Source organism: Thamnophis sirtalis, unplaced genomic scaffold (assembly GCF_051295495.1).
Source record: "Thamnophis sirtalis isolate CommonGarterSnake01/CBP01778 unplaced genomic scaffold, rThaSir2_p1.2 scaffold_7, whole genome shotgun sequence".
NCBI lineage: Eukaryota > Metazoa > Chordata > Lepidosauria > Squamata > Natricidae > Thamnophis > Thamnophis sirtalis.
Genome location: NW_028261387.1, coordinates 7506075 through 7522410, shown reverse-complemented (window position 1 = coordinate 7522410; position 16336 = coordinate 7506075). Strand labels below are relative to the sequence as shown.

Here is a 16336-nt window from a genome sequence, read left to right as displayed (position 1 = left end):
TCATAGAATCAAGTGCTGTATTGTTTTCATACAGTAGGTGTCTTGGTAGATACTTGATAAGACAGTACATTCCATCATGTAAATAATAAATTATACATTTATACACGCACAGCACATACATGGATTCAAGCACCTCCGTGACGCTCCAGCTACTCCATGGAGCGTCGCGCAGGTGCTTTATGTGCCCTGCATCTGCGCGGAAGCCTTTAAACTTCAGTAAAGCGCTCGGGCGGGCGGCCCCTCTGGAGCACCGTACCAGAACGGTATCCGGTGCTCCGGGCTGGCTCCGGTACGCCTGTACCAGGGCGTACTGCCTGCAACCCACCACTGCTGGTGTATTTTATACATAACAGTTACATGTTTTTGTGGGTTTCTCTTCTTTTTACATACAAAGTAAGTCTAAAATTTTATAAAATATGTTTTTATAAAATATGTTTCATTAAAACATATGATATATGCTTCCCCAAATACTACTACCCCAAAGACTACTGCAACGTGCTCTACATGGGGCAGCCCTTGAAGAGCATTCGGAGACTTCAGCTTGTCCAGAATGCAGCCGCGCGAGCGATCGTGGGTGCACCTCGGTCCACCCACGTAACACCTATCCTCCGCGAGCTGCACTGGCTGCCTATTGGTCTTCGGATACGCTTCAAGGCGCTAGTCGTCACTTATAAAGCCCTTCATGGTATTGGACCTGGGTACTTGAGAGACCGCCTGCTGCCAATTACCTCCAATAGACCGATTAGATCCCACAGATTAGGCCTCCTCCGAATTCCATCCGCCGGCCAATGCCGACTGGCAACTACCCGGAGGAGAGCCTTCTCTGTGGCTGCTCCGACCCTCTGGAACGAACTCCCCGTGGAGATTCGAACCCTCACCACCCTCCAGGCCTTCCGCAAAGCCCTTAAAACCTGGCTGTTCCGACAGGCCTGGGGCTAAAGAGCTTTTGCCCCCCACCTCGAATGGTATGGTTGTCGTGTGCTTTTAAATTGTGTATTGTTCTGTTCGTCTTTTTTACCCCTTGTCTGTACCCCCTTCCCTGACTTGGATTGTGAGCCGCCCTGAGTCCCCTTCGGGGAAAAGGGCGGCATATAAATGCAATAAATTCCAATTCCAATTCCAAATGAATCTTTCAACAATGGAATTCTTTTCCATATATAGAGGTATAGGATCTTCAGTCCTCTGAATAATAGGTGGAGAATGATCATTCTTCCTTTCTTACGGGATTGAACTGTAAAGTAGATTTCTGCTGTATTCTGTTCAGTTCTAAATGATTTGTACATAATTCTTTTGAATTACAGTATACAAAACCTGTGAGTCACAGGCAGTTACTGTATTACATGATGGTATTATATGAACGGAAGGTTTGCAAATTCTTCCGAGAACTGCTTCGAAATGCAAAAAAGTGCATATAAAACACCTCTTTCAGTGGTAAAGTGGCTGTGATGCACCATATTCTCTCTGTACATTTATGGAGTGACCTTTGCATGTGCCATAAGAATCTAGAATAAGACAATTAATGTTTGAACAATTCCTGCATTCTATAAAGCATCTCTTTCAAATGACTAATATGGCCTTGTTATGAATTAGTATTGCATTTTAGAACTACCACATCAATCATTGGCTGAACACAACAGCTTCCTTCTAAACACATATAGGTATGAAATGCATCCCAAAACATTTCAGTTGGATTAATTGAAATTAGAGCTAGAAATATGTTGTATGCGTGTCAAAATTGGCTTCTCCTGAAGTTCACGTAACTGGGTTTTCTAATTATTTATTCCATATTTCTTTAAATGCCTCATTTGGTATCTTCTGGGTTTTTTTAAAAAAATGTAGCAATTACTTGTGATATTTAACATTTTTACTGCTATGTCTATTACTCTTCATATTGTTGTCGAAGAGTGTTTTTATTAAAAATACTGCAGCACCATGGGGCAATTGTTCTTACATTGCAAATCCTCTAACAACAACAACAACCAGCTACGTAGCTGAAACTGATATTTGATCACCATAATTCTTAGGTGGACTGCATGGGTGGGTTCCTGCCAGTTCTAAGCTCTTCTATAGAAGAGGTTCCACAAATCTACAGTGCCATTTAGAACTGGTTCCAGCTCCCTCCCCCAGCCCGTGCACACATCATCAAGATGAAGAGCGAGAGGAGGAATTCTGGGAGTTGAAGTCCACAAGTCTTAAAGCTGTCAAGTTTGAACACCCCTGGGGTTTTTTTCTAAAGGGTTAGGGGTGCAAGGGTCTTGTAACTTGACAGCTTTAAGACTTGCACACTTCAATGCGAGAGTTCCTGAGCCAACATGACTGGAGGAGGAATTCTGGGAGCTGTAGTCCACAAGTCTTAAAGCTGTCAAGTTTGAACACCCCTGGGTTTTTTTTCCCTAAAGGGTTAGGGGTGCAAGGGTCTTGTAAATTGACAGCTTTAAGACTTGCGTGCTTCAAATGCCAGAGTTCCTGAGCCAACATGGCTGGCAAGCCACTCCCACAAAGCAGGCCACACCTACAGAAGAGGTTCTAAAAAAAATTGAAACCCACCACTGGTGGACTGATATATGTATGCACAGCAAGAATTTATTATTTGAAGCCAGAGTGCTTGGGGTCAACAGTAACTCTTAGGAAGCTAGAATCACAATACAATGTGTGTCTCCTTAGGATTGCATGGTGTCAAATCTCACATAGCACTTATGAATGTCATACTAGTTGCTATCTTAATCCATATTATATATAAATGTCAACATGGGTTTTATAATAATTTAAGTGAGAGACATGTACAGTTTTTTGATACAGGGACTGGCAATCTTTTCAGATGCTAGATATTACCAGGCCTGAATATAAAACAAATATTTAAGAATAATCCTCACATTAGTTCATTTAAAAATGATTGGATTTGGGTTTTATATGGATGCCATCTATGAGCATGACTCATAAAGCACCAATGACCTTGGTTTTTGTTATGAAGGTGGCATAACGACATTATCTATGGTTTACATGTGCATATTCCTCTACCATCTCAGGGTTTTGATTTTTTTTGCAGTGCTTAAAAAATACTGATTTGATCCTCAATTATATCAAAACATTGCACACGATTGGAATTGGGCAAACCATATTAATTATTCATAAAAAGGTGACACGAATAAGAAAATTAGCACTATAGACACATGTAATTCATGTGAATTGTGTCCATTAATTTCCAAATACTGTTCAATCCTTTGTACATTTATGCACATTAAAAGCATCTTTCCTATAAGTAAAATCAGAATATGAATTATGAGATTTCATACATAAAATCTCTACGTACTTAGAAGTGACGCATGCTTATCTGGATTTCCACAAATTCTGTGCGTAATGTTAGAAGCTTTATTATATCTATAATATAAACTTTTTACGGAAACAACTAGGATATATTAACATTCCTAGGGTTATTAGTAAAGATTATCCTGCCTTCATTTGTCGGAGACGCTGGATCTCACGGAGGGGTGGGGGTGGTCCTTAAATTCCTTAAAACTTAAACAAGTTCTTTAGTTCTGTTAAAAGCTTTAAACAGGAGAACCTTCTTGAAATGGCAAATTGTGCAATATCTCAAATATCTTCTTTCTACATCTCCACAGTATGTTTAAAAGTATCTAGCATTTCCTGTTTTCAAGCTCCAGTGATGGTGGTGGGGAAATCAGCTTTAATCAACAAAAATTAATAGCTTTAATCAACAAAAAGCAAAAATTGTATTCCACTAAAAACAGACATGGTGAATTTTTTGGGGGGGCAGTGGTGGTGGTGGTAAGAAACCATTATTTTCTAGAATCTTTTTTCTCACAATGATGGAATGTTCCAGAAGATTAAGGGTTTCCTGCTTGTTTTTGCATAACACCACTTCAGAAGTTGGATTATATACATTTATTCTTTTTATACTCACGGCAGAAAGATGATTTACCTAGAATGAATTGGTATACTGGAAAATGATAGTGGATATCATTATTGGAAAGATGAGTGGATATTGTGGCTATAGCAGCAGAAACTGAAGTATCATTGCCAGAGAAAATAGAGAGATAGAGTTGGAATCTGAGTTTATGGTAGAGAAACCATAAACCATAGGTAGCAGGGGGCGTGCATACGTCCATGTCTTACTGTCCCCATTTATCTGCATTTACTTGCTTTGTTTATGTTTATGTTCATACCAGAGGTGGGTTCCTATCAGTTCGCACCTATTCGGTAGAACCGGTTCGTCAAATCTACCGAACTGGTTAGAAGAGGTTCCACCAGTGGACCCGGAAAGCAGGCCACACCTACAGAAGAGGTTCCAACATTTTTTGAAACCCACCACTGGTTCCTTGGATGTGATTATTCTACACTATCATGCTCATATTTATAAAACCCAGTGCCTCTGTGAAAGGGAAGGATGACTGTTGCGTTTGTGGTGCAATCAGAACACTGCGTGTGTTGAAGTTGTTTTAACGCCAACCAAAGATGCCTTTTAAAAAACAAGTTTGCATCCTATTCTTATGCATGCCAGTGCTGTGTGTGAGGTAATTTAAGGTGGTTCTGACAAGTGTCGTCGGCATCTTCATATCCCGTCACATGGGCGGCAAGCCACTCCCATCCGGTCACATGGGCGGCAAGCCACTCCCACAAAGGAGGCCACACCCACAGAGTAGGTTCGAACAATTTTTGAAACCCACCACTGGTTCATACTTATATCTGTTACCTTGTATATGTTAGACAAACAAACAAATAGAATGGTCCACTTTTGCACATACTGACTGCCATTAAATCAGGTGGAAGGAAAGCATCAATGTGTAACCCAAGTTGTAGCATTGCAATTTCTTACAGTAGATTACTTCTCCCACCAATCTAGGACTGGTTCCCCCCCCCCCATTCTTCGCTTGCTTACTAATTGAGTGAAAAGTGCTTTAAATTTTATTAGCAACCCTCTCCCTGATGTCTGAACAGATAAAAGCTGTAACCCTTACCTCTCCTGAAATCCAATATTTATTTTTTTGTGGTCAATGTTTTAGTTTCAATAGAAACTAAAATCCCATAAATATCTAGAGCAATTTGTGCTTCTAAAGCTTAGTACTTGTATGCACTATGTACTTCTATAAATAATGTCTGGAATGTGAGCATATTGCAAGGAACAGCATTGGTTTAAATTGATGATATGTCTGAATTTTTACAGTTGCCTATAAAGTGGAAATTTTTTGCTCAATTTAATTATTAGCAGTTTCAGGGTTTAGATCTCAACCCCGTCAGGTCTGGGGTTAAAGATTATAATCCGTCCCCTCCCGAATGATGAATGTTGCTTTCACTTTTAATTACGTACCGTTTTTATACGTCATTGTGTGTACTCCCTTCCCTATACGTTGTAAGCCGCCCTGAGTCCCCTCAGGGAAAAGGGCGGCCTATAAATAAATTTATCTATCTATCTATCATCTATCTATCTATCTATCCCATCATTGCTATTCATCTCAACCAACAGCAATCTGATCACTTAGCTATGATCTGATGAGAACATTGACATATCTAACTCCTTTGATGGATAAAAGACTATCAGAAGATGCTGTATTACTTGATTAAAAGGGATAAAAGTCTATGGGAAGTAGAAAACTGTCTGACATCTCCCTTAAATATCAATTAAAACCCCCAAAATTTACTACCCTGTTTCCCTGAAAATAAGACCTCCCTGGATAAGCCCAATCAGGCTTTTGAGTGCATGTGCTAAAATAAGCCCTTCCCCAAAAATAAGCCCTCCCTGAAAATATTGCAACACAGCAGCAGCCATGAGGCGACCCACACTCACCACCTCCTGCACCTCAAAAATAATAAGACCTCCCTGAAAATAAGGCCAAGGGCTTATTTCAGGGATCAAAAGAAAATAAGACCCTGTCTTATTTTCAGGAAAACATGGTATGTTTAATAAAGCGAAGAGAGAACTAAACCCATTTTTTCACTTTTCATTCCCCCCCCCCCCCCCCGAGGCTGAGGATCAACAGAATTTTATGCTTGGCTCTTCCAACTCCAGTGGATAATCTGCCAAGCAAGGTTTTTAAAATGAATGGGGAACCTGCTCCATTATAATAAACAGGGCCTTTGAACAGACACGAACGACAGGAAGTACTTTTAACATGCCATGAATGTGTTGTCTGGGGAAAAAAAAATCCGTATTTACTGCTAATGTCTTTTAATAGCAAGTATAAAAGTGCTTCAAACAGAACCTGTTTGCATGTTGATCACAATATTCAAAAATGGGCTCAGAATTTTGATTCCCCTTTCCTATAGCAGACCTCATGTTCGAAAACTGCTTGCATAATCTGTCACTGATTTAATTCCACAAAGATCATTCCCCCTCGCCCACCCACTTACGTTTTAGCCCCTGCATAGTTCACCGACAAGTATTTATAATGTAAACTTGTCCTCTGCAGTCTGCTTTATCTCCCATTATGGTAATAAAGACCAAATGGGAGTTAGATACTCATCAGCAGCTTCGCTATGGAGAGATCAGAGTCATGGAAACTCATCAAAGTGACTGAAGTTTCTCCCGTAAAACAATTCAATTACTTATCCCTGTTTAAAAAACACAAACCAAAGGACTCTATTAAACATACACGTGTATGCATGTATTATGGTATATACTCGCATAATATTTTTATATACGCATTCATAAGCGTATATGTGTGTCATAACAGCTTAGAAGAAATGATTTACATATGTAAGGAATGTGTATGAGGTACGTGTGAAGGCCACAATGCTGTAGCTGTTCTTAAAAGAGCTGAGGTGGCGCAGTGGTTAAATGCAGCACTGCAGGCTACTTCAGCTGACTGCAGTTCTGCAGTTCAGCTGTTCAAATCTCACCGGCTCAGGGTTGACTCAGGCTTCCATCCTTCCGAGGTGGGCAAAATGAGGACCCGGATTGTTGTTGGGGGCAATATGCTGACTCTGTAAACCGCTTAGAGAGGGCTGAAAGCCCTATGAAGCGGTATATAAGTCTAACTGCTATTGCTATAACTGCTATTAAGATGTAAAATGTCAGTTTCTTAAGAAAACCCTTTTAACAATTACTCTTAGCCTGGTGTTAAATTAACAACTTTAGTCATGCCCCTTACTGGCAACCATAACTAGGTAGAACAGATGTAATCAGAAAAGCCTTTGTAAATTACTTACTGTAAACATACTCCTAATTTCAAAAATTACACGGAACAATTGTTTAACTCTCAATGGCTGAGGTCAAGCAATACGGAGATAAAATGAAAGAGCCGAGGTGGCGCAGTGGTTAGGGTGCAGTACTGCAGGCCACTTTAGCTGACTGTGATCTGCAGTTCAGCGGTTCAAATCTCACCGGCTCAAGGTCGACTCAGCCTTCCATCCTTCCGAGGCGGGTGAAATGAGGACCCAGACTGTGGGGGCAAGTTGCTGACTCATTTGCTAAAAAATTTGTAAACCGCTTAGAGAGGGCTGAAAGCTCCATGAAGCGGTATATAAGTCTAATAAATAAATAATAAATAAATAAACCATGATGTATTAGAGCAAAATATGTTCATAGCAAGCGGAAGGCAGCTGGATTGATGCATCCCTACATAATATACGTTTTCCAAGTTTACAGTTTCTCGTACTTCTCTTGTTTTACCATGAAGCAAAAACAAACAAACAGGAATTGCAATCAGACTTGATTTAAAAAGTGGCCTTGAAACAAAATCAAAGCTATTTAATTTACAGTAGGTTCCTGATTTTCTGTTGACCGGATCCTGTGTTAGGAAACTGAAAACCAGCAGGCATGCACACACAGAAATTTGGGCTCCGTAATGTTGGTGTCAGCCTTTGTTTTGCTGCTGCTTCGGCTGCCATGAAATGGGGAGGGGGGGCATGGTATTTGGGAGGGGTTACTTATTGTGCTGGAGGAAGATTCTGGAGTTCTGCTGCCTGTCGGACTACGCATGCGGAGGAGGTTCCCGCCAAGGCTAACGGCACCGACATTCCATCTTGGTGATGCCTTTCGAAGTTATCTCGCACCTGACACTTAGGAGAATTATGATTGGACTGTAACTGGGATGCCAAGGGGTGGGGAATGGGTTATTTTATATATCAATTGCTTTCACGCCTAAATAATCAGTCTTCGCTTTGCTACGCCTTTAATCATTTATAATTAGTAAAAGTACACTTGATTTCTACCTATGGAGTCTCGTGGTCTTCTTTCCTAATTACTCAATGAAGAGGTGCTGACAGTTGGTAATTTAGGCTTGATGTGATAAAATGTTTCACTTTAACTGGGATTAGCCCCTAAAATTATGAAAGCCGAATCACTAGGGCAATCAAGCGTACAGTTGTAAAAAATGTTTCATTGATAACAGTTAAAAAGAAAAAATAATACTCGATGGTTGTGTGTTTCAATTTTATTATCCAGAGGCACTTATATATAGAAAAATCGTACATATGCCTTTCTTTCTAATCGACTTTACAAGCTATAAAATAACAAATTACTGCAATTATTTCTCACCAAAAGGAGTCGCTTGTGATCAACTACAGTACAAAATACTACCAGGCTAAATGTGGTACAGAGAATGGCGATGCTTCATTCTTGCACGATACCAACATTTCCAGTTTAATAAATCGTTAACAGTATCAATCAAAACATATGACCATGACAAGTCCATCATGGCTGACTTGTGGATCATTTTGAACCATTACAGACGAAAAGCATAACCTTAACAACTCTTATCCCCTTGAGCACTGCTCTGGTTACTTTTACCTTCATGCTAGTTTTCTCATGGGGCAGGTTGATTTTTGCGTGGCACGACAAAACCGCGGTCCACTAAAGCGCGCCCGATTAAAGCGCGTACCTGACGTCATCAGCAGCGCGACAAATACGACCGCGAAGAAAAAAGGGCGCTTTAAAAAGCGCTTTTAAAGCAAGTTGATTCACATAAAGGTAAGGGTTAGGGTTAGGTTTAGGTTTAGGGTTACGTTAAGCGTTAGGGTTAAGGGTTAGCGTTAGGGTTAGGTTAAGGGTTAGCATTAGGTTTAGCGTTAGGTTAAGTGTTAGGTATAGGGTTAGGTTAAAGGTTAGGTTTAGGCTTAGGTTTAGGGTTAGGTTTGGGGGGGGTTAGGTTTAGATTTGCGCGTTAATTTTAAGTTTACTGCTCACAGCGTGCTGTTTTCGTCGTGCTGTGATGACGTCATGTATGCGCTTTCGTCGAGCGCGCTTTAGTCTACCGCGGTTTTGTGGTGGAACCGATTTTTGATGCATTCTGAATATAAGTATGAAGCTTGAGCTTAATGAAGGTCATCTAAAATCCCCATTTTCCCTCACGTTCTCATGTAGCACTGAAGTAAATCAACCGCTATCACTGATTAAGAGTCACTGTCACACAATCAGCTCCATCTGAGAGAGAACGTTTTAAAAAAATTGTGCGTAATGGGTAAAATTCATCGGAGACTTTCCCATAAGTAGAAATGCTTTTTTCCCCCATAAAATGTGGAATTCTTCCCAACAACTTATATCCCTCAGAATCTTCTTCTAGATTCAGAGAAGATTTTATAGGGTTGTTGTGGCTGAAAGGATATCTCTTCAGAGTAAACAATTAGCTCTACTTCCCAAGTAATGCAATATCCCACTCTATGAAGAAAGCTGCCATTAAGCAACCCTAGATTTTCTACAAAAGACGCTATATGCTTTAGGGTGATTTCCGGTGAGTAACAAAAACATACATGCCATTTTTGACTATTACTCACTTGTAGCCCAGATTTCCTGTAAAGGAATGTATTTTAATAGCAGTTTTTTTCATAGGAATTTCTTGAGAAAGCGGATCTCTGTAGAATAGCGGCACAAAAATAATAAAAGATCATATGTGGAAAAAGAAGTTTTCACCAGAAGCGTGGCAACCAAATTCAAATCAGAGCTTTATTTATTCTGGCGTCAGATTTCCATTCAATCTGAAACAGCCATTCCAAGCAATTGATTTGTGCTAAATTGGTATCGTAGTCTTGCTGTTTGGAATGCTTTTTTTCAGATTATGACATTGTCTGTAAACTCGTATCAACTAATACTATCAATATCAGCTTTTAGGGAGAGAAAAAAAAATCGAAGTAATCATAAAAAAGGCAATTCTTTGTTAAATATGAAATGGCAACAAACTGAAACCAGTTATTTAATATTTAAACTGAAAATACTTATTTAACATTCATTTTTGCATTTCTCAGATAATTTATCCTAACCCAACTCTCCACCCATTTACCCAGCACACATGAAAACAATGGCATTTAGAAACACTGACTTTTCGGAAAAATAAAACAAATCTGATGAAATGTTTGGAAGTTTGAAAAATTCCAGATTTCCCATGAAATAGGGATAATTAATGATCGACTAATAATTAAGAACAAATGCTGATTTTAAGCAAAGGGAGAGGGGAACACCAACCACATTTATTTCGCATGTAGTGCTTGCCCATCATGTTAAGTGCATGTGGATGTTATATTATAAGGACAAAAATCACATCATACAGCACAGTTTTTAAAGATTTGTTAGAAGAATGGTAATCAATTACATAGCCAGACTAACCAACTCATATCTTCCAGTCCCATCTATGTCAATAAATCTGGATAATAATTTATAATCATTGTATGTAAGTTTTATCACATACTTGTTTCAAAAGTGCTTATTTATAGTTAAGCGGTTGTGTCGTTTATAAAAGTAATTGACAGGAAGCCAAACAATTCTTCAAGTAATAACTATATAAAATAGTTCTAAAAGATTCTGAACTGTTTCTTGGGGACTCTGAACTGTTGTCTCTCTGGCATTAAATATTTTACATTCCTTTTTTTTTAAAAAAAATCACGTATTATAGACCTACATGCCAGGTACAAAAATTCCAGTAAGTAAATGCCTTATCTGAAAAATCCAAATCCTTGTGGCAGATATGTATGGCATTTCATTTCAAACTTGCACACTACATTCTACAATTTAGAAACAGATCAGACCTCTCATAAGCGAGAATGTCCCTGATCTGTATTCCATGACAAGGATTTGGAAATTATTTTATTTATTTCTTCTTCATCCCTTCCCCCTCCCCATTCCTCTTATTTGTCCTTCTGAAATTGGAATATAAAGGCCAAATGGAATATTGTTATTTTATTTGCGCTGAGCAGGAAAAAATGGAAAAAACAGGATTGAAAGGTAGTCTCCAGCAATGGCCAGAGGATGTTGGATGGAGTTTTATTTTTTTTGTAAAGAAATTCTAAAGGGGCTTTTCTCCCCTCAGTACACCTGGAAGGAGACTCTCTCCACAGCCATGGCTAAGAGGAAGGCCAATTGCCCCATATTATGTTACAGTAATACAACAAATCCTATCCTGAAAAGAGCACAGATAATGAACTGACACACTAGGATGTTGACTCAGAAATTCGTATCTGTTGTGACGGGGACAGAAGAGGTAGTGAATCTAATTTTAATAAGGGCCTTCCCCAGAGGAAGTATGGTCAAACAGAAGTCAAATTAGTTGACTTCAGACTGTTTACATCCCAGGATGAACCAACATTTCAGTGATTTAAGCCCAACTTAATTTAGGCAGATTTTTTAAAAAACAAAACAAAACACAAGAATAAGAACATTCTTAGAGCATATTAATAATTAAACCAACATGAACACAAATTAGTAATATTCTACATAATAATAAAGGTACTGACAGCTTGTTATCGTATTCCTAGTAATCAATTTAAGAGTAAGTCAAGTAGCTTTGTTACACCACAATGTACGTTTCCCAAGTTCAGTATTGTTAACAGTCATGGCTGTTGATGGCCAGGGTTGGGGGTTATGAACCAAACTCAATTGTTTCTTCAGTAATTTTCTTGAACTCATAGTTGCCTCTTCCATCCATGTGAAGATAAAACTGGGGAGACAAGAAAACAGTCAGCAAATTTGGATATTAAAGAGTGAAAAGTATGCATCTGTTTAGATAAGGATCATTTAGAGGAATTCATCTTCAGACATCGCCCTTGGGAAAAAGAGCTCTGTAAAATGTGGACATTTGATCTCCATCTGCTGGCCATGATAACTCAACCAGTGGCCTAAGCCTTATCCTTCAAAAATGAATTCAATGCTTTTTATTATTGAAACCCATAAATTGCTAAATAATAATCCTGTATTTTTCAAATAGTCATTAAAGACAATGGGTACTAAAACAAGTGATTTACATATAAAAAAAACTTAACTGCAACAAGCTAATGACAAAAGTGACCTCTCTTAACTGTTAACAAAGTTTTCATTATATTTATGAGCAATCACAATGTGCAATATTAATACAGGAAAAACCAACAATCTTCTTTAATTATCCTTGAGATAAATGTACATGATTCAGAGGAGTGTAAAATTGGTTTTATTGTAATGGTTTATTATGACTTTATTCTTCCATTATTCTATTCTAATAAATAGATGTACTTTTAATTTTTTTTCCCAATATACTTTTTTATTTTCCATTTTCATAACATACAATCGCATGTATACTATTACATAGCCAGTATCCTATTGTATTAAGTAGTAATTACATCAGTTCCTCTTGTCATCAATGCCCAGAAAGATAAAAACCCATTATTAGCTCTTCTGCTCTCCATAACCTCTTTCTTCTACCTCTCTCCTACCTCCTTCCTTCCCTCCATCATCCTTTCCTACTCTACTTCCCCCTCCTTTCTCCTTCTCCTCTCTCTACATTTCACTCCTCCTTATCCTCCTTGTCTTCCCCCCTTATCCTCTCTCCTATCCCTCTCCCCCCATCTTTCTTCTCTCTTCTGTTTCCCACTCTTCCTCTCATTGGTGTATTTCTGCTTCTGAGCGAACTCCAATCTATGTTGATGGTATTTATGCTTCCATATCCATAGAAATAGATATACTTTTGAAAGGAAGTCTCAGTGACAATGTGGTTATGATTCTGAACTTAGAAATTTAGAGGAAAACTAGAATCTAAGCAAACCTCTGGCTCTTAACACTCAAAAATGAGAAAATATGTAGTGAATTCTTCCATTTATTTACTTACAATGTCAATTTCTAAGGCTGCCCACTCGCCAATGACTCTGGGCAGCTCACACAGAGTTAAAAAGAATACAGAGCACTTTAAAAAAATATCATAAAAAGGAGTTGCATGAGGGGAAAAAGAGCTGAGGGAAAAACCCACAGGAACTAAACAATACAGCTTCAGAGTTCAAAATGCTGAATCATGCAATGTCCCAGCACAGTGTCTGTGGGAACAGCAAGATCTTTAAGGTTCTTCTAAGGAGTGCAAGACTGGGATCAAACAGACCTCAAGAGGAAACTGTTCCAAAAGGCAGGTGTAGTGACCAAGAAAATTATATGTCTACTGGATCCCATAAGAAGATGATATTGTTTTAACAGATGAAATCTGAAGCATTCTATTGGCTCTTATAAGACAGGCAGAAGACATTCCAGTGAACATTCAAGCCAATGTAAATTATGAATCTATTTAAAGGGTGGATGATAAGAACACTGACCCTATTTCTTAGCAAAATAAATGAAAATCATGAAAAAGAAGTAATGTTAGTCCTGCTATTCATCTTTTCTTTTGAACCTCAGGCCTACCACGCTTTCTATTATTCTACTATGCATTTTTTTATTGTGGGAAAACGGGAGAGGGGATTTTACGGAGTTAGATGATATGTAGCCATAACAACATTCTTTATAGAAAGCCAAGGTCATTCTTTGTCTCTGCACCTGACCGGAACTGGATCAGGTGAAGCTGCCAGCATGGCAATGGAAGATTGGACCATGTGATAGACTTGTGGGGGTGAGGGCAAGATCTGGAACTTTCAACTGGGTGGGAAAACTGGGAAGCCTTCAGATTTAAATTTTCGCAGATATGCTAACATGGCTCTCTTAATAAATTGGAACTTTGAGGAATACTTTGCCTTGGACTCTTAATTTAATTTTGGATGCTATCTGGAACCCTGACAAATAAATTTGAAAGAGACTCATAAGGGTAAAAAAAAATGTTTGTGTTATGTTTACAAAGGAAAATTCAAGAGCAAAACCAAGGAAAATGTTACCAAAATACATATTATAATAAAAATATGTAAAAGTGATATACAGTATGTAAATTCATTTAAAAAATAATTCAATTTCCGAGCAGACATCCCTAAGAGGACTGCTGAACAATAGGAGGATTTTTCTCTCCTGCTAATGATCAGTTGATTTTGCTGCCAAAGCTGGTTCTTTGGTACTGATGCTCCCTGGATTTAATTTCTCTTTAAATTCAATCCTGATTTCCAATTTGCTGATAACCTTAAGGTTGACTCTGTATCTTGGGTTTCTATATACCGTGGCACAACATAACCGCGAACGTCAAAAGCGTGCCGACAACACCGCGGCGCTAAAAGCGCGATGTCAAAAGCGCGCCGACAACAGCGCGCTGACAGAAGCGCAATTTAACTTAAGGTAAGGTTTAGGGTTAGGTTTAGGGTTAGGTTTAGGGTTGGGTTTAGGGTTAGGTTTAGGGTTATGTTACAGCGCGCTTCTGTCGGCGCGCTGTTGTTGGCGCACTGTTGTCGCGCGGTTTTGACGGTGCGGTTTTGTCACCGCGCTTTAGTCACACGCGCTTTAGTCTACCGCAGTTTTGTGGTGGAACCTCTATATACACATAGTCCTCAACTTACAATCACAACTGAGCCCAACATTTCTATTGTTAAGCAAAACATTTGTGAAGTGAATTTTGCTGCATTTCATAACCTTTCTTGTTAAATGAATCAACGTAGTCGTTAAATTAGTAATCTAGAAGTGACTTGTAAGTGGGAGGTTTGTGACCTGGAGACTTCCCATACTTATTAAAAGCGTTATAATGCCTTCAAGCTAATTCCTAGGCTTAAAACTTTATGCTTTGAGACCCAAATATTTAAAGAGCAAGTTTTCTGTTTGATTATGCCCCCTAATTCAGATAATAAGAGATCCTATGTATGTTGTTTTCAACCTATCCAGGAATAACATACCAAGTTAGTCTTATTTTCCTTAGCAGACATGGATAATGTCAAATGGATTTTATGCATTAGAAAAAAAGAACAGTTAAATAAAATAAGCCTTACATCATGGTGTTTCCAAAGTGATTTTCTGTGAGATACAGTGAAGAGAGTGATGCCAACCTGAAATGCCAAAACACAGTTTAAGGGTTATAAATGAGCTTTAGATTGCCAGACATCTATCCGCACCGAAGCCCAAGAAACAATAAAAAAAGCCAACCTATATATAATCTACAGAAAAATAATCCAATTTTCCAAAGTATTCTTTTTTCTTAAAGCAGCTATAGGAAGCGGGAACCTTTAGAACAAGATTAAGAGCCAAGGTGGCGCAGTAGTTAAATGCAGCACTGCAGGCTACTGCTAGATCAGCAGGTCAGCGGTTCAAATCTCACTGGCTCAGGGTTGACTCAGCCTTCCATCCTTCCGAGGTGGGTAAAATGAGGACCCAGATTGTTGGGGGCAATATGCTGACTCTCTGTAAACCGCTTAGAGAGGCCTGAAAGGCCTATGAAGCGGTATATAAGTCTACTGCTATTGCTATTGCTATAGTGCCAGAATGACACTTTTTTCTCTGTTTAACTTTATGCTGCACTATTCTCTTCTGTAACTTAACAGCTGCATTGTGATGCTTGTACATTTTCCCTTCAATAAATAATAGCAGCTTCGAGTTGGGTGATTTGCAACAGGGAATCTCCATGGGAAACATAAGAGTTCACTCCCTTCTCCTAACCCTCTCCTCCCATTCTGCCCTTTGGTTAAAAATCAGGCCATAACTCATATGTCATCTTTACTTATTGGGTTCCAAAATTAAATCCTAAAGAGATAAAAGATACATAAATCTTTTTCATTGAATTCGCCAGAGTTGAAGACTAATGCTTCAAATATATTTTAACCATTTTTAAAACTTGCATTTCAAGGCAAAGAAGGAACCTGAATGCAGTGAATGAGAAAATAGGTGCATGAATAGTTAACTCCAGCTTCAGCAACTGCCCAATTCTTATTTGCTTTGGCCGTAACAAAGACAAAACCATGATTCAGGGCAGGACCAGCTAACTCAGTGAGATGGGGAAGCATATACAGTTAATAAATAAACTTAAATAAATAAATCCACAAAATACCCAGTTAGCCTTCTTACTGCATTATAGCAATAGCAGTTAGACTTATATACCGCTTCATAGGGCTTTCAGCCCTCTCTAAGCGGTTTACAGAGTCAGCATATCGCCCCCACAGTCTGGGTCCTCATTTCACCCACCTCGGAAGGATGGAAGGCTGAGTCAACCTTTGAGCCGGTGAGATTAGAACCGCTGAACTGCAGATAACAGTCAGC

At 38.9% G+C, this 16336-nt stretch overlaps 1 protein-coding gene across 1 annotated transcript in view; it reads right to left on the bottom strand.

Annotated features, from left to right (window-relative positions):
- Positions 1–9464: 9464 nt before the first annotated feature.
- Positions 9465–16336, bottom strand: part of ABCD3 (ATP binding cassette subfamily D member 3) — a 62104-nt gene continuing 55232 nt past the window's right edge. Inside the window, exons 22-23 of the mRNA XM_087719279.1 lie at positions 15076–15132; positions 9465–11882 (exon numbers count right to left, since the gene is read on the bottom strand). Coding sequence (XP_087575405.1) covers positions 11805–11882; positions 15076–15132 — 135 coding nt within the window. The 3' untranslated portion in view covers positions 9465–11804. The remainder of the gene's footprint in view (positions 11883–15075; positions 15133–16336) is intronic.